The 26,510-nt window shown below is 53.9% G+C and overlaps 1 protein-coding gene across 2 annotated transcripts; it reads right to left on the reverse strand.

The window, feature by feature from the left end:
* LOC133358561 (hemicentin-1-like) lies at positions 1-26,510 on the reverse strand. Of its 2 annotated transcripts, XM_061576926.1 has the most exons (18): positions 25,954-26,509; positions 24,468-24,661; positions 23,272-23,422; positions 22,157-22,444; positions 20,956-21,243; positions 19,132-19,419; positions 17,948-18,235; positions 15,719-16,006; positions 13,528-13,815; positions 11,283-11,594; positions 10,003-10,269; positions 8,446-8,763; positions 7,943-8,113; positions 7,623-7,650; positions 6,793-6,899; positions 4,510-4,568; positions 2,733-3,144; positions 1-2,533 (listed from the first exon to the last, which is right to left on the reverse strand). In XM_061576926.1, exons 1-18 carry the CDS (start codon positions 26,018-26,020, stop codon positions 2,304-2,306), a joined length of 4,044 nt encoding a protein of 1,347 aa, XP_061432910.1. In that variant the 5' UTR covers positions 26,021-26,509; the 3' UTR covers positions 1-2,303. The 2 variants fall into 2 exon arrangements, with proteins under 2 accessions (XP_061432910.1, XP_061432909.1); XM_061576925.1 differs by having other exon boundaries at positions 1-3,144; positions 25,954-26,510.

Raw genomic sequence — 26,510 nt, forward strand, 5'->3', positions numbered from 1 at the left:
TCTCTAGCCCGTGCCGCACTCATTTAGCCCCCTCGATCCGGCGAAATAAAAGCTTTTTAGGCATGCAGTGGCTGGGCATGCGGGCTACATGACCCAGCCAACGCAGCCTTGCCTGCCGGAGGAGCTCACCGATGGGACCTTTTCCACATCTTTCAAGGATTTGTGAGCTCCTCACACATTCCAGCCTGGTTAACCCAGGATGGATCGTAGGCAGGCTAGCCTAAATGTTTCTAACCGGCGAAGATGTTCCATTAGGGGGGGGGGGGGTCCACGTTTCGCAAGCGTAGATAAGGGAGGGAATGACTGTAGCCGAGAAGACCTGAAGCTTCGTGCGGAGCGACAGACGAGGTAGCTTCTACACAGCGTTACGCAACTGATTCAAAGATTCGGAGTGAGACCTCTGCTGTTAAACTGGAGCCGGTCATAAGCACACTGCCCAGGTATGGGAAACTCTCCACTCACTCCACAAATGCCCCATCACCGATTGGGAGTTGTGGGGGTGGAGTGTCCGATGCTACAAAATACCCAGGCAGGTGCTTAGTTTTGGTGGAGCTGATGGTAAGGCCCCACCTCTTAGTGGAAAGCTCCAGTCTCAGCAGCATCGTCTCCAACTCCTCCTCTGAATGAGCAGCAATTACCAAATCATCGGCATACATAACGTGGTTGAGCAATTCGGGAGCAATCCCTTGACCGCACCCGGGCATGGATCAGCCTCCCATTATATTTGTACCAAATGGAAATTCCCCCGGTACAACACACACGCGCGCACACACACACCCACCCACACACTCACAACTGTATCCCCAGCCCTGGGGACATGGGTGAGTTATGTGCCCAGTGACAATTGTTGTTGGGTTTTCCCCTTAGTCACTTTTTTCCCATACTGCTCCTTTATTTAAACATCACAAAGTGCTGCACTGTGCATGTAAAAATTCCAGATTCCATGAATAAAAAAATGCCTAAAAATATAACAAGTGAATGTAAACAGATTATCAAATCTGTCAACCCATACGGTTTACCCCTTATTCTTGTACAGGGAAACAGAGTTTTCAGGCCCATACGGCATACAGCCGTTTCAATACGAGCAAATATTTTTTTATGTTTGTGTTTCTCTCTTGTGATGTGACTTTGTAGGATGAGCGTTGAGATGTATCAGGGCGCGGGGTGACCAGTCAGGTCTGAGTTGGTCTGTCACAAGGCAGGGCACTGACAAGGGGTTGACGGCTGTGGAGACGCTGTGACATCGTTCCCGCGCTGCGCGAGTGATGGGAAGGGCGTGAAGATTGAGTCGTGGTAACTTTAAATAAAACATCGCCTCTTGGTCTAAATGGGTGGTCACCTCTTGGTCTAAATGGGTGGTGACCTCTTGGGTCTAAATGGGTGGTGACCTCTTGGGTCTAAATGGGTGGTCACCTCTTGGTCTAAATGGGTGGTGACCTCTTGGGTCTAAATGGGTGGTGACCTTGGGTCTAAATGACTGGTGACCTCCTGTGAAACTTTCCTGGCTTGTGTGAGAAGTTGGAACCTGTGGTCTGGGATGTTCACTTCATGGACTCATTTCTCTGTTGTGATCACCGTCTGATTGTTTGTTCTGGTATCTCTAAATTGGCTCTCAGAGAAGTGGAGTAGAACAATAATAAACATTTAATTTGTATATCGCGTCAAATCCTATTTATAGCGGAGCGACAAATAAAACACCTTAGGTAATGAAACTAAACATTAATAAGCGATGGGGTTTGCCCCTCCCTGTGGGCCATGGAACCTGGAAATGTTGTTCACGTGGGTCAGGGGGTTCATGGGGGGAGGGGATAAAATGAAATAGACAATTGATGAATGTTTAAGTCATCGGCCCTGGCCACAGGCGTGGGTTTCACAGGGAAGTTGTTTTTTGTGTTCACACTCCACGACAGCAGCACGACTCGAGCGATGGCAAAGTGTAAATTGAATCGACGATAACAGAACCATCAGCAGGGTGACACTCGGCAATGGGAGGATATGTGTCACGATAGTGAATGGACCGGTCCACGCACAACGCCACAATTGTACCTTTGCTTGACACGTTCACCTAACAATGATCCGTATTGTTATTGTTGCTTGCTACCCAGCAAAGCCTCCAGCGTCTTCCGTAACCCCGGTGAGCACGGTTGGCGACGCAGGGTGCGAAAGAAGTTTGAACATCGGGACAGAGACACCGCACTGTTGTAGCAGGGTCCTGCCGAGTTGTCGGGGTTGGGGTGCTGCTGCTGCTGCTCCTGCTGCGGTTGTTGTTGTTGTTGTGTGATCTCAATCAAGTGACTTGCAGGTCACATTTCAGCATTTGCGGCGTGCTTGGCCATGACCAGGTTACACTGCGTGCTTGAAACAGGCAGGATGTCTCCACAACTCTGGCTGTCGCCTGACGAGGGAGGCTGCTGTTGTTGTTGAGGGAGGCTGTTGTTGTTGTTGAGCGAGGTTGTTGTTGTTGAGGGAGGCTGTTGTTGTTGTGGGAGGCTGTTGTTGTTGAGGGAGGCTGTTATTGTTGTTGTTGAGGGAGGTTGTTATTGTTGTTGTTGAGGGAGGCTGTTGTTGTTGTGGGAGGCTGTTGTTGTTGAGGGAGGCTGTTGTTGTTGTTGTTGAGGGAGGCTGTTGTTGTTGTGGGAGGCTGTTGTTGTTGTGGGAGGCTGTTGTTGAGGGAGGCTGTTGTTGTTGTGGGAGGCTGTTGTTGTTGTGGGAGGCTGTTGTTGTTGAGGGAGGCTGTTGTTGTTGTGGGAGGCTGTTGTTGAGGGAGGCTGTTATTGTTGTTGTTGAGGGAGGTTGTTGTTGTTGAGGGAGGTTGTTGTTCTCCACGATGTGGCTCAAGTCGTGGTGGTTCTCCGTCACCTCGAGCTCGTCATGGTGGCCGGGCTCCTGGAGTTGCGAGGGAGGCTGTTGTTGTTGCTGTTGTTGTTGTTGTTGATGGAGGTTGTTGTTCTCCACGATGTGGCTCAAGTTGTGATTGGTCTCCGTCACCTCGAGCTCGTCGTGGTGGCCGGGCTCGTGGAGTTGCGAGGGAGGCTGCTGCTGCTGCTGCTGTTGAGGGACGCTGCTCCGGCTCGTGTCATAGCTCACGTAGTGACCGTTCTCCCGCACCACCACCTCCTCCTCCTCCTCCTCCCACAGCTCGGCCTGTCAAGTACCAGCCCAGGTACAACCACCACCATCATCATCATCAGCCAGGAGCAATCCATTGCTGGATGAAGGCCTCCTCAAACGGCCACCACCACTTCCCACGATCGTGCGAAGTAACAGTGAAGACGTCGCACGCACCACAGGAACCTCGCAGGCCGTCCTCTCTCACGCATTCCACTCCCCTGGCTGCCGCTCCGCTCGTTCACCTCGACCATCGAGCCCCACTCCCAACCCTCAACGCTCGGACCATTGACGTCACAAAGCGGCGGTGGTGTCCCTCTGACCCACGTGGGTGCCCCTCTGACCCACGTGGGTGTCGTTCTGACCCACGTGGGTGCCCCTCTGACCCACGTGGGTGTCCCTCTGACCCACGTGGATGTCTCTCTGACCCACGTGGGCGTCTCTCTGACCCACGTGGGTGTCTCTCTGACCCACGTGGGTGTCCCTCTGACCCACGTGGGTGCCCCTCTGACCCACGTGGGTGCCCCTCTGACCCACGTGGGTGTCCCTCTGACCCACGTGGGTGTCCCTCTGACCCATGTGGGTGTCTCTCTGACCCACGTGGGTGTCCCTCTGACCCACGTGGGTGTCGTTCTGACCCACGTGGGTGCCCCTCTGACCCACGTGGGTGTCGTTCTGACCCACGTGGGTGCCCCTCTGACCCACGTGGGTGTCCCTCTGACCCACGTGGGTGTCCCTCTGACCCACGTGGGTGTCCCTCTGACCCACGTGGGTGTCCCTCTGACCCACGTGGGTGTCTCTCTGACCCACGTGGGTGTCCCTCTGACCCACGTGGGTGTCCCTCTGACCCACGTGGGTGTCCCTCTGACCTACGTGGGTGTCGTTCTGACCCACGTGGGTGTCTCTCTGACCCACGTGGGTGTCGTTCTGACCCACGTGCTCCCCTACGTGTGTCGTGGGGCCGACGCGACGGGGTCCCAACCCTCTGCACGCCGTCAAACCGTCGCGCGCCACCTCGCTCGCTCTCCCAGACAAAGACTTCCCGCCCCCACAGCCCTTGACAGGCCGTCAGGGCAAGTGCTGTCAGCGAGTAGCAGCGCCGATGAAGGCCGGCACTGCGGCACACGAGGGGGCCAGCACCACGCGCGGCTGCCTTTGTCTCCCCAGCGGCCGTGTTTACGCATCGCGCCTGGTACCCATTTGAGGCTGAGTCAACGTAGGGGAGAGGCCCAAGACGGGTTCAGATAATCGTCGCTGGTATTGGCCGTGAGCGGGAATCGAACCCGGGGTTATCATTGGAGCAGGCTCATCGAGCTGACGTGGCCTCGGACCTTCCGTCAACGTCAAACAAGGAGTGGAGGGAGCGTGGTGACCACCACACGCACGCTCTCGGTGTCTTACCAAGCCGTCCCTTCTGTCGATCACGTTGGCCACGACGACTTCATCACCGCCGCCGTCACCTGCAAAACGGAACGTGCATTAGAGACAAAACGACATTGTGCCGTTTCAATTCAACTTAGAAGTACGTGTTTTTTTAATTCCAAATGTACCGTGGGAGTGACGAGACTAGGCGTGGATTGTGATATCTCCCAGAGCAGTGCGTCGCGTTTCGCGTTCGACAAAGTCCCACGAAAGTGGATATCACAGAACTACCCATCCGATCCCTTCAAGCCGCCACTGTTTCACGCATTTCAACTCAATTGGGATCACACACACAGCAGAAACATCGCCCCTCAACCTGGCAGGAGCCTCCTCTAAACAAGTCTTGAGACTCTATCGAGAGTGTCCTGGGCAAGTTAGTGTGAGCACAATAACATCACGTAAATATTTAATTACTGGCCGCTCCTAACTGGCAGTAAAAACAAGCAGGGGCGGTGCTGTAGATTGGCCCCGGTCAACACGGGGAAGTGAATGCTAAGTTCTCGGTGGCTAGGAGATGTTAACAATCTCGCCTGGTATGCAGGAGGTCGTGAATTCGATCCCAACCCTGACGCCTGCTGCTGCTGCTGTGTATTTGGAGTTTGCGGTGTCTCTCTCTCCCCCCGTGGTCGCGTGGATTTTTGCTCCGGGTCCTCCAGTTTTTCCCCCCCTCCACATTTAGAGTATTCGTGCGTCTAGAGTATTTGGCTGCTATGAATCTCCACACGATGATGATGCTGTAAGCCGCTTTGTCGAGTAATCATTTGTGATGGCGCAGGGTCGCTACGTAGCTCGGTGAGGCCTTCACTGGTGAAATATAACGTTTTAAATCTTGACTTGTCCTGAAGACGACCGCTTGTGTTGCGATCGAAACGTCGATATTTTGTGCTATTCTGTCGACGTGGCTTTACCGAAAGACCCAAAAAATATAAAAGTTTTAGTTTTGTTCTCTAATACAGCCACGAGGTGGCGCTCACGCAGTCGCTGGTTTTGATCTTCCACGAAGCTCATGGTCCACCCCGAAACGGCATCTTAAACAAATAACTAAGCAATGTTTCTATTTGGCCAGGTGTAATGCCCCACTAAGCTGCTGCTGCTGCGTAGCTGTTTGTCAAAAGCGACTTGGCCATCACAAATGATAGCTCCACGAAGTGGCTTAGCACCACGGGGAAATGGACAGCGGCAGACAAACACTCGAGACACGTGCTTCTCAATGTGGAGGAAAACGGGAGGGCCTGGAGACCAGGGAGAGAGAGACACGCAAACTCCAATATACAGCAGCAGCAGGCGTCAGGATCGGGATCGAACCCACGACCTCCTGTATACCAGGTGAGGTAATTCACATCTCCGAGCCACCGTGGCATCTGTACACACCATGGCAGATGCGGATACCTGGTGCACACGTGGGAAATAAATAAAACATCTCCAGTGGTTTGCGACTGTGGTCATCTATAACAGACCGTAAAACAGGAGCGGGGAAGATTTTTTCTGCCAAGGGCCATTTGGATATCTATAACATCATTCGCGGGCCATACAACATTATCAACTTAAAAATTAGCCCGTTATATTTGGTCAAACATTTAATTAACTCACCCCTAATGTGATGGCTGGAACTGCTTCTCTTTGGCGAGGCGTGTGATGTTAGCTGGTATTGATGATGTTTCTACTCGCAACTGCTTTTCCAGGTTTGCTCCTAGATTTATTGAATTTCGAGTCCCGCCTGCGATTGCCTTGGCAGGGCCACACCAAATGATTTCGTGGGCCTCGTACGGCCCGCGGACTGCACGTTCCCCAGCCCTGCCGTAGAACGTATCACGACGCAATGCCCCGATCCACAAATACGAAGGAGACATCGCAGCGATACAACTCCACTGCTCCTGACGAGGTCGTCTGGCTTCACCACCTGCTCTGCCTCTACATCAGCCGCCATACGACAGAAGAAGAAGCAGCAGCCGCTGGGCACCAACGCCTTTGTCTGTTGTTGTATGTCACTGTGTGTGTGTCACTGTGTGTGTCACTGTGTGTGTCACTGTGTGTGTGTCACTGTGTGTGTATGTCACTGTGTGTGTGTGTGTGTCACTGTGTGTGTGCGGTAGTGTAGTGGTTAGCGCTACGCTGCGCTATGAACCTGGCAACCCAGGTTCGATTCTCGCTCACGGCCAACACCGGTGACGATTATCTGAACCGGTCCTGGGCCTCTCCCCTAGGTCGATGTAAGGCATGGAACAAGACAACTGTGCAGAGAAAGGGGGTGGGGGGTCTCACTGTCACGTGGAGCGGTGTTGGGGGGCAGGGCGGATAGGATGTCGCGTTCTGTTGTTGTTGGTGACGTCTGCTTAGGAACCACGTCGCCTGCGTAGACCTGTGGGCGTCTGCAAGAACACGGTCGACACAACAAAGACAAAGATCCTCCCCTCCCCCGTGTAGCCTTCACAGACTGTTGGGGCAAGTGCTGCTAGCGAGTAGCACCTAGGAAGGCCGGTACAGCACGCGAGGGGGTGGGTGGCCAGCACCACGCCCGGGTGCCTTTGTCTCCCCCGTGGTGATGTTATTTAAACACCGCACCAGGTACTCATTTGAGGCTGAGTCGACCTCGGGGAGGCCCAAGACCGGTTCAAATAACTGTCACCGGTGTTGGCCTTGAGAGGATTCGGAGCGCGGTGCGCTAACCGCTGCGCCACCACTCCCCACAACCGTCGACATCTGGATTTCAAGTCCAGTGGCGCTACTACCAATTGCACCATCACTGTCGCAGCTTTACAGATAGGCCTACGTTTTCCTCTTAAAAAACAAACATCTTGGCAATTTGCAATGCACGTGGTAACTAATCTATGCCTATGAAAAAAGTGACTCCCAACGTGCCCGATCTCGGCAGTTCTCGGAAGCTAAGCAGGTTTGAGCCTGGATAGCGTTTGGATGGGCGACCACCACCGTGCAGAGGAGAGGAGTAGCAGGTGTCGTCAGAATCTGGAGGAATCCGATGAGCTATGAAGCTCTATTTCACAGATGTCCAGTTGTGGACAGCACAGGGCAATGCAGCAACATCCCCTTGTTCTAACCCCACATTAACGGAACTCTACTGACACGAGTCTTACCTTGCAGCTGCCTTTGCATCAAATTGTCCTGCAAAACACACACAAACATGGCTCAGAATGGCAGGGCGTGCAAGCAGGTATATGTGTGTGTGTGTGTGTCTGTCTTCTGTTTGGCTGAATAAAACCGTCACGAAATTTCATCCCAGCAATTGCCAGTAGCAGGTCTCGGCACAAATCAATTCCTGCCACCGAAACACAAACGCCGATTCCTGGATCGTCGGGGTCAATTCCCGGTGTCAAACCCCGGGTCAGGCCGGTGTACGAACCCGGACAGGTGGGGATTGTCGCTGTCGTGCGTGCGGAGTGGCGCGCGCTTGTACCTGGCAGCTTGCGCTTCCTGAAGCAGACGATGGCGAGGAGGCCGATGACGACGAGGCTGACGGCCAGGACCGAGCCCACCACGATGCCGGTCTCGGCCACCTTGTCGCGTGGGGGTGTCGAGTCGGCGGCGCAGTCTGCACCCTCTGGGTCGAGGCACGTGACCCTGAGCCCTGAGGAGGCCGCCAAGCCACAGAGTTACCGCTGTGGCCCAGTCCGGGACAGTCCCGCTCGTTACGTCATTTTATTCGTAGCTTTTAGCGCATCAAACGACGGTGGTTGTTGTTTGCCCCATGGAGAGACTCTGCACCCTCCCCCCCCCAACGTTTGTGTGGCCCACCAAGCATCGCCACATCCACAGGGCTGGAAGCATACACTGTATGTAAAACGGGCGGGGGGACGGGGAGGGAAGACACAAACTCCACGCGGAACGGCTCCCGAGTTGGGAATCGAACGCGAGCGGTGAGCCGCGAGCATCGCCGCCACCCCGACCTTCGTTCCTCACCGGCGATGGCCGATTCCTCCTCCTGCGTCACGTCTCCGAACTCCAGGAGCAGCCGGTAGGCGGGCGCCGTGGCCCCCGCCAGCTGCGAGTCGTTGTGCGTCCCCTGGGCGGTGGGCGGCACGCGCGCCACCAGCGTCCACGCGGCGGGCGTCGCTCGGCTCAGCGGGGCGGGCGAAGCGTTCCGCTGAACGACGACCGCGGTCAGGGCCCCCCAGTCGCCGCCGTTGTTGTCGCCCCCCCACCTCTTGAGAGTCCACCTGAGCAGCGCCCAGCGCTTGTGGGCATCCAGGAAGACGGTGAACGAGGACAGCTTGGCGTCTGCGTGAGAGGGTCGGGCGGATGGGTTACTCAATTGATTTCGATAATGTTGAAGTTCTGTGCAAAACTAGTTACTCTTGGCCAAGACTAATTAGAGAATCTATCGAAATCGAGAGAAATAAAAATAATTTTAACCGTTCGGATAGCTACAGACTTCGTGCTACTTGGAAGCGACTCATCAAATAAGACATTGTTTAAATGCACTTCAATAGGTATTATCGTTGGTATGGCTAGTTTAGTCCACACGATGGACAGGAACTACAAGATAAATGGGCCCGCATAATGTGCATGCATCATGTACGCTGACTCATTAATCCCGCCCCCACTTCCCGCAAGAAGAGTGCACAAGAGTTGTCATCACGTCTACGCCTCTATTTAAGGAACGAAACAGGTGGACTTCTCCACAAATCTGCCTGTCGCCTGATGAAGCTGGTTGTAATTGCTGGCGAAACGTCTTACTCTGATTGTAAATGTTGTGGCTTGGCTCTCCAACACGGAGGTGTGTTGTACTAGTGACTAATTGGCACGTTCTGTTTACGTGACAACTCTTACTAGTTGGCTGTATCGGGTGGTGGCGTTTAATGACACATTTATATTTACGCGATCTAACCCAAAAAAACCTGTATTACGGAAGGCTTACGCTAAGTTTCGATGTGTACCGGTCGTTCCAGATCGGAGGGTGGTGCCCACTGGAACGTGGACCTAATGGCCCTGGCACCGCACACGACTCGAGCCAGTGCTGGGCTGGCACGGTACGGGTGGTTTTCCACTGGCACCGCACACGAGTCGAGCCAGTGCTGGGCTGGCACGGTATGGGTGGTTTTCCACTGGCACCGCATGTGGGCCGAGTTAGTGCAGGGCTGGCACGGTATGGGTGGTTTTCCACTGGCACCGCATGTGGGCCGAGCCAGTGCAGGGCTGGCACGGTATGGGTGATTTTCCACTTGAACCGCATGTGGCCCGAGCCAGTGCAGGGCTGGCACGGTACGGGTGGTTTTCCACTGGCACCGCATGCGAGTCGAGCCAGCGAAGGGCTGGCACGGTACGGGTGGTTTTCCACTGGCACCGCACGCGAGCCGAGCCAACATGGAGCCCTTGCAGTACGATTCGCAGACCACGAATCACGAAGCCTCCACAGGGGCGACCGAACAGCTTAATAATCGCTTCACACTGGCACGCGAAACAAGAAAACGTTCTCCAACCACGAGCCCAAGCGAACCTCCCAGTCCCCCGTCTCGCCTGTGACGACGATCGTCCGGTTCCGCGAGCCGACCTCGTTGGTGGCCACGCACGTGTACTCGCCCAGGAGCGAGTCCGTGCCGCCCGCTACGAGCAGCGTGGAGGTGCAGAGCGTCCCGTCGGAGGCCTCCTTGGCGGGGCCCACCGGCGTGCCGTTCCTGAACCACGAGAACTTGGGGGTCGGAGACGCGTTGGCTATGCAGCTCAAGTTCCCCTCGTGATTCAAGGCGGTGGTGGCGACGAGTTTGCCTGGAAGCAAATCCAGCCCTGGGGGGAACAAAGCAAACCACCCCATTGATACAGTGGGAAACACGTTCCGTGCCGAGAGCACCGCGTACGTGTGTGTGGTGGGAGCAGCGGTGCAGCGATTAGCGTGCTGCGTCACGAACCCAGTGACCACAATTCGATTCCCGCTCACGGCCAACACAAGTGATAGCGATTATCTGCACCGGTCATGGGGCCTCCCCTAGGTCAACTCAGCCTCAAATGAGTACCCGGTGGTCGGGTTGACGATGGCGTTTGTCGTAAACACTGGAGGCCACGTGAAGGGTAAATAATCACACCTCTGATAAGTACCGTTGGTTACGTACGGTGCGAAAGATGTTCAACATACATACAGCTGCAGCCACAGAAGGTAATTCTATTCTCGCGCATGATGGCAGCAGCAGCAGCACTGTTCAGGAGCTCGATGCCAATGTCGAGGTCCAGCTGCTGCTGCTGCCCTCACGACGAGAGAGGGCTTCAGCAGAGAGAGATTTCGTGTCATGTCCGCTGTTCATCCTCCTCCGTTGAAGGGGCGCAGACCACAGCGGGTTCACTGTGTGGTCCATTGTTTGGGTTATACATAGCCAAAAATTGCACCAATGTGGTTGTCTTTAATGTATCCATATGCGTTTGTATGGGTCTCTATAGGTCTCTGAGTTTTTTTTGGGTCTCTATGGGTCTCTGTAGGTCTCTATGAGTTTATTTGGGTCTCTACAAGTCGCGATGGGTCTCTGTGAGTCGCTATGGGTCTCTGTGAGTCTCTATAGGTCTCTGAGTTTATTTGGGTCTCTGTGAGTCTATAGGTCTCTGTGAGTCTCTATGGGTCTCTGTGAGTTTATTTGGGTCTCTACGAGTCTCTATGGGTCTCTGAGTCTCTATGGGTCTCTGTGAGTCTATGGGTCTCTGTGAGTCTCTATGGGTCTCTATGGGTCTCTGTAGGTCTCTATGAGTTTATTTGGGTCTCCACGAGTCGCTATGGGTCTCTTTGTGGTTGCAGCCGCCACGCCGGCGCTCACAGATGACGACGAGCGCCTGTGGGTCGCTGCTCTCCACGCTCACGGCGTTGCTGACGCGGCAGCCGTAGCTGCCCCGGTCCTCCCGGCGCACCGGCCCCATCTTCATCTCGCTGCCGCGGCGCTCGCCGGGACTGAACTCGCGGCCGCCGCGGAGCCAGGAGACCCGCGGCGCCGAGCCGGCGCCACCGCCGCCACAGCCGCTGCTGCTGCCGGCGCTGCCGGCGCTCTTGCAACTGCACCGGCCCCCGACGGTGTCCTTCCCTTCCACTGCTGTGGCCGGGGTCAGCGTGAACGTGGGCTTGGAGACCGCCTCTGTGTCGCACAAAAACACAAAGATCTCCCGTATAGCCTGGAACAGACTGTTGGGGGGGTGCTGTTAGCGAGCACTTACGAAGGCCCGCACGGCCCACGGGCAGGTGGGGTGGCCAACACCACGCCCGGCCGCCTTTGTCTTCCCAGTGAGGATGTTTACACACCGCACCGTGGTACTCATTTGAGGCTGAGTTGACCTAGGGGAGGCCCAGGAGCGGTTCAGATAATTGTCATTGGTGTTGACACACGCGCACACACGCACGCACGCACACAAACGCAAAGATAGAGATCCCCGCGGTAGCTTTAAAGCGAGCATGGTAAACAAGCCGAGTACTAACAACAGTCACTGGCCATCAGGCGACACGACAAAGACGTCGTTGCCTTCACGCACCTTTTGGGGCAGCTGCGGCCAGCGGCGAGCGGCGCCTGTTGAGTGGCCGGAATGCGCCATCGGCATCGCGTTGCCACGAGGTGAAGAATCCATTCGGAAAATCTTCGAATGTATCCGGCACGATGGGCTCAATGTAATGAATCACACAGAATTGTGAATGGAGATAACGATGCCCATGGATTGGACCCAGAGACTCACGTGACTGCACAGTAGGCCACGCCCACCATAATGGAGGTTTTTGAGTTAGATCGCGCATTCAGATGAGGGTGGACACTGTACAGGTCACACAGATCGACAGCTCCGTTAAAATATAGCGTTTACTGCTTAATAACTACTGCTGTTATTATTCTAATATAAATCAACGTGTGGGGATTAAGTAATGTTAATTAGCTGCTGATTGTTTAATGATAGTAAATATATTCACAGTTCAGATTTTGATCATTAAAGACGAGTTTAATCATTTAATAAAGTAACTCGGGCGTGGGTGCAGAATATTAACACTTGCACTCAATCCCATCAACACAGCGATTGAGCAACGAGGTGCTGTGTAACGTGGGGTCGATTGGTGTGCATCTGGTCATAATTCGATACACGAATCCTCAGAAGACTTTAAAATAAAGAGTTGCCATTCCACATCTCTCTGGTGTCCCTCGGTGGTGGAGTCACTCGATCCTCAATAGGAGGGCAAAGCACAATGCAGAGTATTCACTCATCGCCTCTAGACTCATCAATTCGTCTTTATTAGCTGACCTCTCCCCTGCTTCCGATCATGGGAAGAGCGGCGTGGGGCGAGCCGGTTAGACAGAGAAACGCAGGCCTCTCTCTGTGTGTTGTGAGAAAACGGAAGCAGATAAAGCAGAGCTAGCTCTAAGAGCCCTTCTTCAAGTGACATTCCGGGCCACTCAGGACGCGGCCTCCAGGAATGGATGTCACAGAACTACCTCCGAGATCCCTTTTGCTTCCAGCAACCTCTGGTCCATACACAGCAGAGGACATCACTCGTACAACTGCGGCCATGGTAACCCACACTATGGACCGTACAGTAAACCCACCGGAGTCTGCACTCCTTCAACGGAGGAATATCAAACAACACGAGCGCTCTCTCCGCTGAAGCCATCTTGTCGCAGCTAGAAGATGATCTCGACACTGGCATCGAGTTTTCGAATTCATTGTTGTCACTGCCATCACGTACAGCAGCTTTTGGATAACCGTTGAACAAAGATGGTCACCGCATCGTGCGGCGCTTTAGGATGTGCTGCAGCCATTTTGAACGGTCTTCCTTCTGACATTCAGAAGAACACTGCAGCTATGCCACTTTTAAATCGAGATTGAAAAACGAAATTTCTTTAAAACTGCTTTAAGTGTTGTCCTTCCCTCTGTACCTCCGATTAGCACGGTTGGGTAAGTATTATGCGAAAGACATTCAACACACACACGTACATACAACATGACTACGTACGGTGTGAAAGAAGTTCAACGTACACAAGAGTAGAACGGGACGTGCAGTGGTGTGGCTACTGGAAGGGGGCTGCTCCTCCTCACCGTGCACGTCAAGCAGCGCCGCTTGACTGGATGCGTTGTAGAATGCGTTGGACGCGTGGCACGTGATGGTGCCGTTGTCACCCGTGGTGACCGGCGCCAGGCTGAGCCTCGTCTGGTCCCGCGAGAGTGACGCGCGCGACGAGTCCGAGGAGTCGAGCACCTTGCCGCTCCTCAGCCACGCCACCGCCACTCCCCTCGTGGCGTTGGCGACGCACGCGAGGGTCACGTTGTCACTGTCCGCCTTGAGCGGCCCCGGCCAGCTGACGTCCACCGACACCTCGAGGGGGCCTCCGTGCATGGGAAGGGGGGAGGAGGGGCAGGACAAGTTAAAGAGAATGACCCTGTGGTGCCCCGCCAAGTGACGATACCAGCGCCTTACAACATGACGCGGCTCTATTTAGAGGCCGGCCGAAATTCGGTTTCGGTTTCGGCACCGAAAGTTGGCAAATGGCCTCTTGGGCAAACTTTCGGTTTCAGCCGAAAGTCAATATGTAACTTCCGGTCTGGTTTCGGCTGAAACTGATATTGACTTTTGGTCGTCATTCGTCAACCGAAGATCTATTTTTAGAATATAACGCTAGTGCTACGTCTATCACTCTGCCTATCGGCCGGTCAGTCGGCGCTAGGCAATTCTATGCAATTGGCTGCAAACAAACGTCAGCAGCAGCAGCAGCAGCAGCTTGGGAGTGAGGTTACAGCCACAACCATGGACTGCTAATGTAGATACGACCGGTCAACAGACAGCAGCCTGCATCTCCATCCGTGGGTGGAGTCTCTTTGGCGGGACGACAACAAAGTGCCTCTGTTGTCTGTTCCCAGCCGCCTGCCCGCCTTGGCTTATGTGTTGCGTTCGCTTCAGTCTACACGAGTGTTGATGCCGAGATTCAAAAAGTCTGACAATTACAGGCCGACAGAAATTCGGTTTCGGTTTCGGCGCCGAAAGTTGGCAAATGGCCTCTTTCGGCATCGTTTCTGTTTCGGCTGAAGTCAAAAAGTTAACAATCACCATTGCAACCTCCTTTGCCAGTAGCAAAATATGATAATTGATTTTTTTACCCTTTTAGCTGGCAACAAACTGACACCTTTTTTTACGAGGAGTCATGTTTGTGTAATGTAGGAATTTGGGTGGGAGACGACTTGACGGGTAGCACACTTTTATTAACACCAACTCACTAACACGTGTGACCAACTGCAGCCTATGCTACGCGGTTCCCCCCGGCTACACACACACGGGCTCTTCCGCCCCGTAGCTTCTAGGGAACCCACCCCAACTGGGGTCTGGGTCTCGACCACTGGGTCCCACAGCCTCGCCCTTACAAGGACGTCAGGCCGCGGGTCCCACGGTCTCGCCTCTGAGCCGCACAGGGTCCCGGCCCTTACAAGGACAGCGGAACTAGGGGTCTCAGGGCCCTATCTCTTCCCACTCTGTCTTCGATCTTCACTGGTTAACAACTCCCCGAGCGCTCCCGCGCATCCCCCTTTATAGTCCTCTGCTCCCGGGGAGACGGAGCCCATGCGGACCTCGATGAGAGCACCCACCCCAGTTGACCAATCACCACGCGCTGCCACACGATCCTTTTTCCCATCTTGTGTCAGCGCACACAACCACTCACCACGCGCCGCCACATGATCCATCACTGTCAGCGCGCGTCACCACTATACCACGCGATGTAGCCACACCCGACGCGCTCACACACGCTCCCCCCTTGTCAGCGCGTACCGCCACTACATCTGCATTGACCACAATACCTGCGGTCGGAATGCAAACAAATAATACAACTCTGATAATGTATGCACTGTCCTTGAAATTGATTGGTCCACACCCGAGACAGCTTTTCTTAGAGCCTTTTGGCGTCATCTGGTCCAACACCATGTGAGACTAGGCTCTTTCAGTTTCGGTCGAAACCAGAAATTTAGTTTCGGTCGGCCTCTAGCTCTATGATATAACAACTGAACGTGTCTGAATAATCCGGCAACGCTGCTGACTCCCGCATATCCGATTAGTATGTTTGGCTACGTATGGTGTGAGAGTTTAACGTATATACGTTCATATATACAGCAGAGTTACATACGGTGCGAAAGAAGTTCATACAACATGGCTACGTTCGGTGTGAAAGAAGTTCGACATACAAGAGTAGAACTGGACGGACAGTGATTTGCCGGCTAGAAAGGGCCTCCTCCTCCTCCTCACCGTGCACGTCAAGCAGCGCGGCTTGACTGGACGCGTTGTAGAATGCGTTGGACACGTGGCACGCGATGGTGCCATTGTCACCCGTGGTGACCGGCGCCAGGCTGAGCCTCGCCTGGTTCCGCGAGAGCGACGCGCGCGACGAGTCCGAGGAGTCCAGCACCTTGCCGCTCCTCAGCCACGCCACCGCCACTCCCCTCGTGGCGTTGGCGACGCACGCGAGGGTCACGTTGTCGCTGTCCGCCTTGAGGGGCCCCGGCCAGCTGACGTCCACCGACACCTCGAGGGGGCCTCCGTGCAGGGGAAAGGGGGAGGGGGGGGGCAGGACGTGGCTTTCTTATGTATATAGCAACCAAACGCATCCAAATTATCTGACGACGCTGCCGGTACTCCCACGACTCCAATTAGCACGGTTGGCTACGTACGGTGTGAGAGAAGTGCAACTGTCTTGCCTCACGGCAGATGTGGAGTGTACGTTCACAGGAAATTCCTGTTTTTTTATGCTAATTTTGGTCACGTGACCAGGAAGTGACGATGTTGGATTTTCAGTGAACCACGCGGGCTTCTGCCATCTTACTGATAATTCAAGATGGCGGCACGCATCGCATCTCAGTTAGACCACAGCCGCACTTGTCCATTGTGGGAGCTTAAGAAGCATTGTCTGTAAGTGGTTTATATTCCTATAATATTGGCAATGCTGTTGTAATGTTGGAATGACCGTTATAGTGATGTAAATGCCTTTATGGTGCCGTTAAGTTGTTGTAGTAAATACGAGGCCTAGTTAGTAACGAAGCCTGCGACTTTCCTTATTGTGGATGTTACTTGTGATTTAGTAGGTCGAGTCAGACTTGTGCCTATGTTGCGATCCTGAGAGTAAAGATGACCAAGAATCTCATCCACAGTTTAGTGTTATGTGTAATGGTGTACATTTGGGTGCAGTGGGATGAATACACGATGTGCCTGTATGCAACGCACCGGCTTGTGCTCTTGTCTAGCTGTTCAGTGGTAATGTAGGGGCCTGGTCCGTCCAGGATCTATTGTTATCTAAGACAATGTTCTGATGCTGTGGTGTTCATTGTGTTGGTGTTTCCGGATTATAACAGATGCTGTATCTGTGTTTTCTCACCAGTTTTACCTTGTTACAATCAATAAATGACGATTGCAGTTGGACGTTCATCCTGGCTCCGAGGGTTTATTGAAAGCAAGGTTATCTACTCGACTAGCGGTGCAACGCAGCGCACAGCGAGGCCGAGATAGCAACTTACATGCGTACAGCTGCATTGCGAGTGGTGCACAAGCACAAGGAATACTTTTTTTTAGTAAAAAACTAAAAGTAGAAAATACATTATTTTGACCCCAAAATAAATAAATTGTTACGTGCTGAATGAAAGTGGGTAGCTTGCATGAAGCAAATTCAACATATCGAAAGAAAACCACCCACTTTTATTCAGCACATCAAATTTGACTAATTCTGGCATCAAAATAATGTACTTTCTACTTTTGAGTGCAAATAACAGTGTGTGCATTGAAAAATTATTTTTACACAATTATTTTACCATGAAAACTATTGCAACGTTTTAACTACTATTTTATTTTACGAGGTAAGGCCTACTAGCTCTATATAGCTGTTTTTCAGAAGTGACCTGGCCACAAATGACAGCCGAATAAAGTGGTTTATCATGGGAAATGTATAGGTGCCAAATACTCTAAGCACATGTTTCTAAATGTAGAGGGGAAAACCGGAGGACTCAGAGAGAAATGCACGCAGCCATGGGGAGAACTTGCAAACTCTAAATATACAGCAGGCATGTGGGTCAGTATCGAACCCACAACCTCCTGTATACCAGGCGAGGTACTTAACATCTCGGCACCACCACCCGGCTATCATGGGCTGCTGCTGATGATGTTTGTGATGAATGATTTGGCACCAAGAGTTTACGAAGGTGACATTGGCGTTGGACTCACCGTAGACGGTCAAGGTGATGCTGGTAATGATTAGTAGAGCGATGCCTTTTTGAAATTGAAAAACTAATTTATTTAAACTGCTTTTCGTGTTTAGTGCTGTCCTTCCCGCACCTGCGAGTAGCAAGTTTGGCTAAGTATGATGCGAAAAAAGTGCATCATACACACGTACATACAACATGACTACGTACGGTGTGAAAGAAGTTCAACGTACACACAAGAGTAGAATGGGACGTGCAGTGGTGTGGCGACTGGAAGGGGGTTCCTCACCGTGCACGTCAAGCAGCGCCGCTTGACTGGACGCGCTGTAGAATGCGTTGGACGCGTGGCACGCGATGGTGCCGTTGTCACCCGCGGTGACCGGCGCCAGGGTGAGCCTCGCCTGGTCCCGCGAGAGCGACGCGCGCGACGAGTCCGAGGAGTCGAGCACCTTGCCGCTCCTCAGCCACGCCACCGCCACTCCCCTCGTGGCGTTGGCGACGCACGCGAGGGTCACGTTGTCGCTGTCTGCCTTGAGCGGCCCCGGCCAACTGACGTCCACCGACACCTCGAGGGGGCCTCCGTGCAGGGGAAATGGTGGGGGGGGCAGGACAAGTTCAAAGGGATGACCCCGTGGTGCCCCTTCAAGTGATGCCAGCGCCTTACAACGCGACGTGGCTTTACTATATAGCGACAGAACACATACAAATTATCTGGCCATGCCGCCGGTACTGCCGCACCACCGATTAGTACGGTTGGCTACGTACGGTGCCAGAGAAATTCAGCGTACATACGGACAGTTGCATTGGCAGTTTTGCAAAACACATTTGTCAACAAGACTAGTCTTAAAAGGGAAGATAATATAACAAGTGACGTTTCTGAATTATTTTTACAGCTTCATATTTTATTCTCCTGCACTTCGGAACACCCTTTTTAAGTTCAAAGAGTTGGCCCCTAGTAGCTTCTGCGGCACTAAAGCCAGGCTGTTGCCTGCTGCTGCTGCACCTATTTGATGTTGTGCTATTATCGGCTAAATACACTGGGAAGTTCAACCTGTGTAGGCCCCACCACAATCTTCTTTATGCCACACCCCCTTCCTGATGAGGCCCTGCCTCTTCCTCTTTCGGCTCCTTTCCTTTTTAGGCCCCGCCCATATTTTAGGCCCCGCCCATATTTTAGACACCGCCCATATTTTAGGCCCTGCCTCTTTCTGTAGAGCCCCTTCCCCCGGATAGTGGGTGGGGCCGGCGTGGGGCGTGGTGGGGGTGTGAAAGGCGGGGGTGGTGGGGGCCAGTATGCCAGGGCCTGGTCAGGGGGAGGGGCTGGGTCAGTCGGGGTAGGGTTTGGAGAAGCTTCCAGAACCCCTCTGAGAGCAGCAATAAACAACAACAGATTTGTGCGCGCGATACAAACAACAACGTGAGAATTCGCGAACGATAATGGCGAACGGCGAGGCTCCCACGCAGCCTCCGTACCGTGCACGTCAATGTCCGCGGCTGGGCTCTGCGCACTGAAGAACGGGTTGGAGGCGCTGCAGGTGAGCGAGTGGTCGTCTCCTGGCAGCACCGGGGCGACGGTGAGGAGGCGGCTGTCCTCCGACAGCGAGTAGCCCAGCGGGTCCCTCCGGGTCAGCTCCACTCCATTCCTCTGCCACGCGAATGTAACGCCATCCGTGGAATTGGCCTCGCAAGCAAGGCTCACGTTGTCGCTGTTGGCTTTGAGAGGCGCCGGTTTGCTGACGTTCACCGACGCCGCGAGAGGGCCTTGCGAGAGGGAGCAGCAGGACGAGTAGATTGCAAACCGCGATGTTATTTGTGGTGTTGCTGCTGCTGCAATGGCAGTGGTGCTCGAGCGAAGTGAACAAACTCACTCGGCACGGTTCCGTGTCAATCACAACACCGCACGCGTGTGTGTACCCGCCCTGACTCGAAGTTTGTGGACAAGAGTTGTATGGCTCATCGGAATCCTCTGGTAGAAATAAAGATTTGAATTCTGATGTGTGTGGCCTTGAAAGGAAAATATATAATAGACGATGGTTTGGGCAATGGTCCTTTTTTAAATCCTTTATATTAAGTTTGCGTGCTTGCTTGCTTAGGACCGTGCAAATCTTTCGGTCGGTTTTTAACCCACTTCCCGTGATCCAATCGAGCTGACATTTTCCACACAGACTCGTTGTGCCAGACAATTATTGTTCGTGAAAAAAAATTCCCTAAATTTTACACTTTTTAGGCAAAAACAAATTATTTTACATATATTCAAATAGAACGCATTCATGGCTTTGGCTGAACGTCAGAGTGTAAGAGCCCAGAGCGTAACCCCTCCACAGGCCGTGGCGGAGTAGCGCAGTTGGTAGCGCCCTCGCTTCCCATGCCAAAGGTCGCGGGATCGATCCCCGCGTCCTCCACAGGCGAATATATTTTTAAATCCTTTATATTAAGTTCGCCGCCACGCATATAAAGGATTTATAGTGAAAAACTTTGTTTTTACGGGTTTACTTGTTGTTATTTGTGTTTGTGTACCGCTGTTGATGCAGCATCACCAATTGACGAGTGTTTTTACAAGTGGGAGGAACCCGGAACACCCGGACAAAACCCACGAGTGCGAGGGGGCAACACGCTATCCCATATAGCAGCAACAGGTGGAGTCCACGTCTTTGGTGTACCGTGGGGTACTGCTCCTCATCGACGCCCGTGCGAAGGGAGTTGGGACAAATGGAGACGAGTCCACACGTTTCTGTGCTGCCCTCTGGCGAGCCAGGTGACGCCACCTCCTCAACGCCCACGCGAAGGGAGTTTCACAGCATCTGTGCCGTGCTCCACTAACCCTCACTGCTGCTGCTGCTGCGTCCACAGCACTTGTGGGGTACAGCAGCCACGCGCGCTAAAGCCGCCACCGCCACCCGGCTATCACGGGCTGCTGCTGCTGCTGCTGCTGAAGATGATTCTGGTGACGAATGATTTGGGCACCGAAATTCTACGAAGGTGACATTGGCATTGGACTCACCTTAGATGGCCCAGGCCATGCCGGTCATGGTGACTGCAGCTATGCCACTTTTAAATCGAGATCGAAAACATAATTTAATTTAAACTGCTTCTCGTGTTTCGTGTTGTCCTTCCCCCCACACCTCCGATTAGCACCGTTGGCTCCGTACGATGCGAAACAAGTTCCAACGTACATACACACATACAACATACATACAACATGGCTAGTATGGTGGAAAAGAAGTTCAACGCATACACGTACACACAAGAGTAGAATGGGACGTGCAGTGGTTTGGCGACTGGAAGGGGGCTTCTCACCGTGCACGTCAAGCAGCGCCGCTTGACTGGACGCGCCGTAGAATGCGTTGTACACGTGGCACGTGATGGTGCCATTGTCACCGGTGGTGACCGGCGCCAGGGTGAGCCTCGTCTGGTCCCGCGAGAGCGACGCGCGCGACGAGTCCGAGGAGTCGAGCACCTTGCCGCTCCTCAGCCACGCCACCGCCACTCCCCTCGTGGCGTTAGCGACGCACGCGAGGGTCACGTTGTCGCTGTCCGCCTTGAGGGGCCCCGGCCAGCTGACGTCCACCGACACCTCGAGGGGGCCTCCGTGCGGGGGAAGGGGGGGGGCAGGACAAGTTCAAATGAATGACCCCGTGGTGTCCCACCAAGTGACGATGCCAGCGCCTTACAACACGACGTGGCTCTATTGTGTATGGCGACTGAACGCATCCGCACGGTTGGCTACATACGGTGCCAGAGAAGTGCAACATACATACGGACAGCTGCGTTGGCAGTGGTGCACAAGAACAATGAACAAAAAATAAACAACACGTTTGTCAACAACACTGTGTGGTCTTAAACGCAACGAATATAACAGGTGACGTTTCTGAAGACGTTAATCCTCTTTGTATTTTATTCTCGTGCGCTTCGAAACGTCCTTTGAAGTTCAACAAGTTGGCCCCTGGCAGCTTGTGCGGCACAAAAGTCAGGCTGCTGCTGCTGCCTGCTGCTGCCTGCTGCTGCCTGCTGCTGCCTGCTGCTGCCTGCTGCTGCCTGCTGCTGCCTGCTGCTGCCGCACCTATTTGATGTGATGCTCGTATCAGCTGAATCAACAGTGAAGTTCAACCTCTACAGGCCCCACCGCAATCTTCTTTATGCCACTTCCTGATGAGGCCCCGCCTCTTCCTCTTTTGGCTCTGCACCTTTCCTTTTGAGGACCCGCCCATTTTTATATGTTAGGCCCCACCTCTTTCTGTATAGGCTCTTCCCCCTGGACACGGATGGGACCAGTGTGACTAGTGGTAGGGGTGTGAAATTGAGGGCTGGGTAAGTAGGGGTAGGGGCTGGCTCACTAGGAGTAGGGGCTGGTTCAGTAGGGGCAGGGTTTGGGGCAGCTTCCAGAATCCCTCTGAGAGCAGCAATAGAGAACATCAGATTTGTGCGCATGTTCCAAACGCAGCATGAGAATTTGCAAACAATAATGGCAAACGGCGAGGCTCCTACGCAGCCTCCGTACCGTGCACGTCAATGTCCGCGGCTGGGCTCCGCCCGCTGAAGAACGGGTTGGAGGCGCTGCAAGTGAGCGAGTGGTCGTCTCCTGGCAGCACCGGGGTGACGGTGAAGAGGCGGCCGTCCTCCGACAGCGAGTAGCCCAGCGGGTCCCGCCGGGTCAGCTCCACTCCGTTCCTCTGCCACGCGAATGTAACGCCGTCCGTGGAATTGGCCTCGCAAGCGAGGCTCACGTTGTCGCTGTTGGCTTTGAGAGGCCCCGGTTTGCTGACGTTCACCGACGCCGCGAGAGGGCCTTGCGAGAGGGAGCGGCAGGACGAGTAGATCGCACATCACGACGGTATTTTCAGTGCTGCTACTGCTGCATTGGCAGTGGTGCACAAACGAAGTGAACAAAAACCACTCGGCACGGTTCCGTGTCATTGACAACAACGCACGCGTGTGTGTACCCGCCCGGACTGAAAAAATGTGGGAAAAATATTTATAGCTCATCAGATTCTTCTGGTAGAAATAAATATTCTGATTCTGAAGTGTGTGGCCTTGAAAAAATAGACGATGGTTTAGGCAATGGTCTTTTTTTGTTATTTGTGCGAGTGTACCACTGTCGCAGCATCACCAAATAATATATCTTCACTATGTTTTCAGTCAACGAGTGTTTTATACAAGTGAGAAGAACCCGGAGCACCCGGACTAAACCCATGCGTGCGAGGGGGCAACACTCTATCCTGTATAGACGGAACAGGTGGAGTCCACGTGGGGTACTGCTCCTCATCGACGCCCAACCCTCGCTGCTGCTGCTGCCTCCACAGCCTGTTGGGGTGCAGCAGCCACGCGCGCTACAGCCACCATCGCCACCACCATCACCCCCACCACCACCACCACTACCGCCACCACCACCATCACCCCCACCACCACCACCACTACCGCCACCACCACCACCGCCACCACCACCGCCACCACCGCCACCACCGCCACCACCGCCGCCACCACCGCCACTACCACCGCCACCACCACCACCACCGACACCACCGCCACCACCAACTATCACGGGCTGCTGCTGCTGAAGATGTTGGTGAAGAATGATTCGGCACCAAAAGTATACGAAGGTGACATTGGACTCACCGTAGACGGTCAAGTTGATGTTGGTGTTGGTTACTTTCACTCCCCTCTTCACAGCCACGTTGAAGGCCCCACTGTCGCTCTGCTGCAGGGCCCTGATTTGCAGCGATCCATTCGCGAAGGGTTTTGCGCGGCCTCCAAACATCTGGGACAGCTGCAGCGTGAGCAGAGAAACAATTAGCTGAGTCAGAATATTAGTGGTAGGAACCACCTGGTTCCACCAGCCTACAGGGGATTATTGTGTCCGTCCCTCTGTCGTGCATCCAAAAATGGGAGGGGTGGGGCTGGGTGGAGAGGGCTGGGTGGGGATGGGCTGGGTGGGGAGGGTGAGGTGGGGAGGGGCTGGGTGGGGAGGGTTGGGGGTGGAAGGGGTGGGGCTGGGTGGGGAGAGGCTGGTCACCCCGTGGTGCCCTTATAAAACTCAAAGTTTAACCTACTCACGCCGGCTTGTGCCCGCCCTCACAGTCGGCCATATTTGCGGAATACACCACGCCGCCGTTGACCCTGGCCATTGACCGAGCAACCCAACGTTCCTACCAGCTTCCTCCGCAGCAGGAATGTGTTTATTTGTACTGGAGGAATCTGATTAATGCGTCGCACGGGGGGATAGCTCGGAGAGATGTACGATGATAAAAGGCCATTGCAACAGAAGTATTAGAGCAGGTTGGTTAGTGATGCTGTTAAAGACAAAGATCCCCACTATAACCTTAATAGATTGTTGGGGCAAGTGCTTTTAGCGAGCACATATGGAGGCTGGCACGGCACACGAGGGGGTGGGTGGCCAGCACCACACCTGACCGCCTTTGTCCAGTGTCAATGTGTAAACATTGACACTGGTTAAGATAATCGTCATCGGTGTTGGCCGTGAGTGGGAATCGAATTTGGGTTGCCGAATTCGTAGCTCAGCGTGCTAAGCGTTGCACTACCGCAATGATATACACACACACACACGGAAGCCTGCAGGCATTGCCTGCACGAAAGCACTCAAGCTTGTCCAGATCACCAGACCAAAAATAACTGCAGAAAAGATATCAAACCGGTTCAAACTGGTATCAATGCGAAACCTTCCTGACAAAGAACAATTGCGCTCACAATGGCTTTCCTGGACAATTGAGTAATTTTCTATTATCGTATTGACGATGTTGCTGAATGGTTTGCCATTTGCCATCCACCAGGGCGATTAAAAGTGCAGTCCTCACCACGGCATCGTCCGGCCTTTGGGGCTCCCAGCTCGCGACGATCGTGTACGCGTCTGGCGCTGACAGACTCTGCCACTCGAACTGCGTCACGCCGGCCAGATCCTCGTCCCTGGTGCCCGCCCGCAGCAGCGCGTCGCTGCCCGCGCCCTGTCGGACCCATTCCAGTCGCGTCGCTCTGCTGATATCCGCGGCAGCTGCGAGAGCAGGGGGAGGGGAGGGGGGCAGGAGACAAGAGAGCGATATTTCAGGAGCCGCGATGCTCTGTGGTGAATATGAGACGGCGGTGATCCTCAATAAATAATGTCACGGAGCAGTCCTTCATGAGCCGCATGCGGATATGGAGCCGCAGATTGCCGACCCCTACCCATGGTGAACTGGACTCCCATGGTGAACTGGACTCCCATGGTGAACTGGACTTCCATTGCGAACTGTACTCCCATGTGAACTGGACTCCCATGGTAAACTGGACTCTCACGGTGAACTAGACTTCCATGGTGAACTGGACTCCGATGGTGAACTGGACTCCCATGGTGAACTAGACTTCCATGGTAAACTGGACTCCCATGGTGAACTGGACTCCCATGGCCAGGGGTTGTCAACAAAAATAACAAGAAGAGACATTTATTTCGACTCTCAAGCTCCGCCACTGCAGTCCCTAGGGAGTCGCACGCGGCTCCGAGCCGCAGGTTGGCGAGCCCGGCGCCCGAGGAATCGTGACGACTCACGACCAGCCTGCGACCGGGGGCCGGGGTTGTCGTGCCGCTGTAAATGTCCTATTTGTTTAGCCGGAGCCCTCCAGAGCCCATCACATTGAGTTGCCGCATCGCGTGCACAAATTTTGCCCCAAATGATTTTGGCTTTTGAGACAAAACGTGAGGACAATCTCACTGGGGATTACATCCTGCATCATCAGCTGATAGGCACATATCCCCCTTATAGCCTTAACAGACTTGGGTCAAGCGTTGTTAGCGAGCAATTATAAAGGCCAGAACAGCATACATGGGAGTGGGTGATCAGCACCACGCCCGGCCGCCTTTGTCTCCCGAGTGGCGATGTTCACACATCTCGCCAGGTACCCAGGAGCGGTTCAGATATTCGTCACTGGTGTTGGCCGTGAGTGGGAATCGAACTCGGGTCATCGGGCTCGTAGCACAATCGCTGTACTAACACTCCCCACCGTATGATAGACAAAGATAAAGACAAAGATCCCCCGTATAGCCTTAACAGACTGTAGGGGCAAGTATGACATATTGCGATTACCATTTGCTAAATATTTGTTTATGTCTCTTATCTGTTATTGTTTATTATAATTTATCTATTTTACTGTGACTTGTTGCGTTTGTAGGAGAAGCGCCGGCGTTGTTGTTTGTGTTGATGACACACCGAGTCCAAGGGCTTATCGGCTCACAGGGCAACGCAAAACGAACTGAAAGGGAGACGATCTCGTGCGAGCGGACTCGTGAAGGGCAGCGAGGTTCTGTCTCACCTCGCCAGGAGAGCGTCGTGAAGACGCCGAGGAGGAGGAGGAGGCACGAGGCGAGTCGCGACCTCATCTCCTGCCGCCACGCCGCCTCTAGCCGACTTGAGACTCGGAGCTGAGAAGATGCGAGACTCAGGGAGAGAAGATGCAAGTCTCAGGGAGAGAAGATGTGAGACACGGGGAGAGAAGTTGTGAGTCAGTGAGAGAAGTTGTGAGTCAGTGAGAGAAGTTGTGAGACACAGGGAGATGAGATGTGAGGGTCAGTGAGAGAAGATGTGAGATTGACGGACGTAAGATGCGTGCCTCGGGGAGAGCAATTGATGATCTCGCGCAGAGAATGTGTGAGGAGTCGAGTGAGCAGGAGGAGGAAACTGACTGTGACACTCTTCACGTATTCAGGCGGCCCACGCACAGCTCGTCACGAAGGGCATGGTCGGTGTGTGTGTCTGTGTGTGAGGGTCGGTGTGTGTGTGTGGAGCGGTGTGTGCGCGTGTCTGTGTGTGAGGGTCGGTGTGTGTGGAGCGGTATGTGCGCGTGTCTGTGTGTGAGGGTCGGTGTGTGTG

This window comes from Lethenteron reissneri, chromosome 62 (assembly GCF_015708825.2).
Source record: "Lethenteron reissneri isolate LAM-NWPU_2019-01 chromosome 62, ASM1570882v1, whole genome shotgun sequence".
In the NCBI taxonomy this organism is placed as follows: Eukaryota; Metazoa; Chordata; class Hyperoartia; order Petromyzontiformes; family Petromyzontidae; genus Lethenteron; species Lethenteron reissneri.

Excerpts from the sequence above, each read along its gene's own strand:
- LOC133358561 (XM_061576925.1), bottom strand. The coding sequence starts at position 26,020 with ATGAGGTCGCGACTCGCCTCGTGCCTCCTCCTCCTCCTCGGCGTCTTC. Across the intron at positions 24,662-25,953 it reads CACGACGCTCTCCTGGCGAG|CTGCCGCGGATATCAGCAGA; the intron begins GTGAGACAGAAC and ends CTGCTCTCGCAG. Across the intron at positions 3,145-4,509 it reads TCGACAGAAGGGACGGCTTG|GCCGAGCTGTGGGAGGAGGA; the intron begins GTAAGACACCGA and ends GGTACTTGACAG.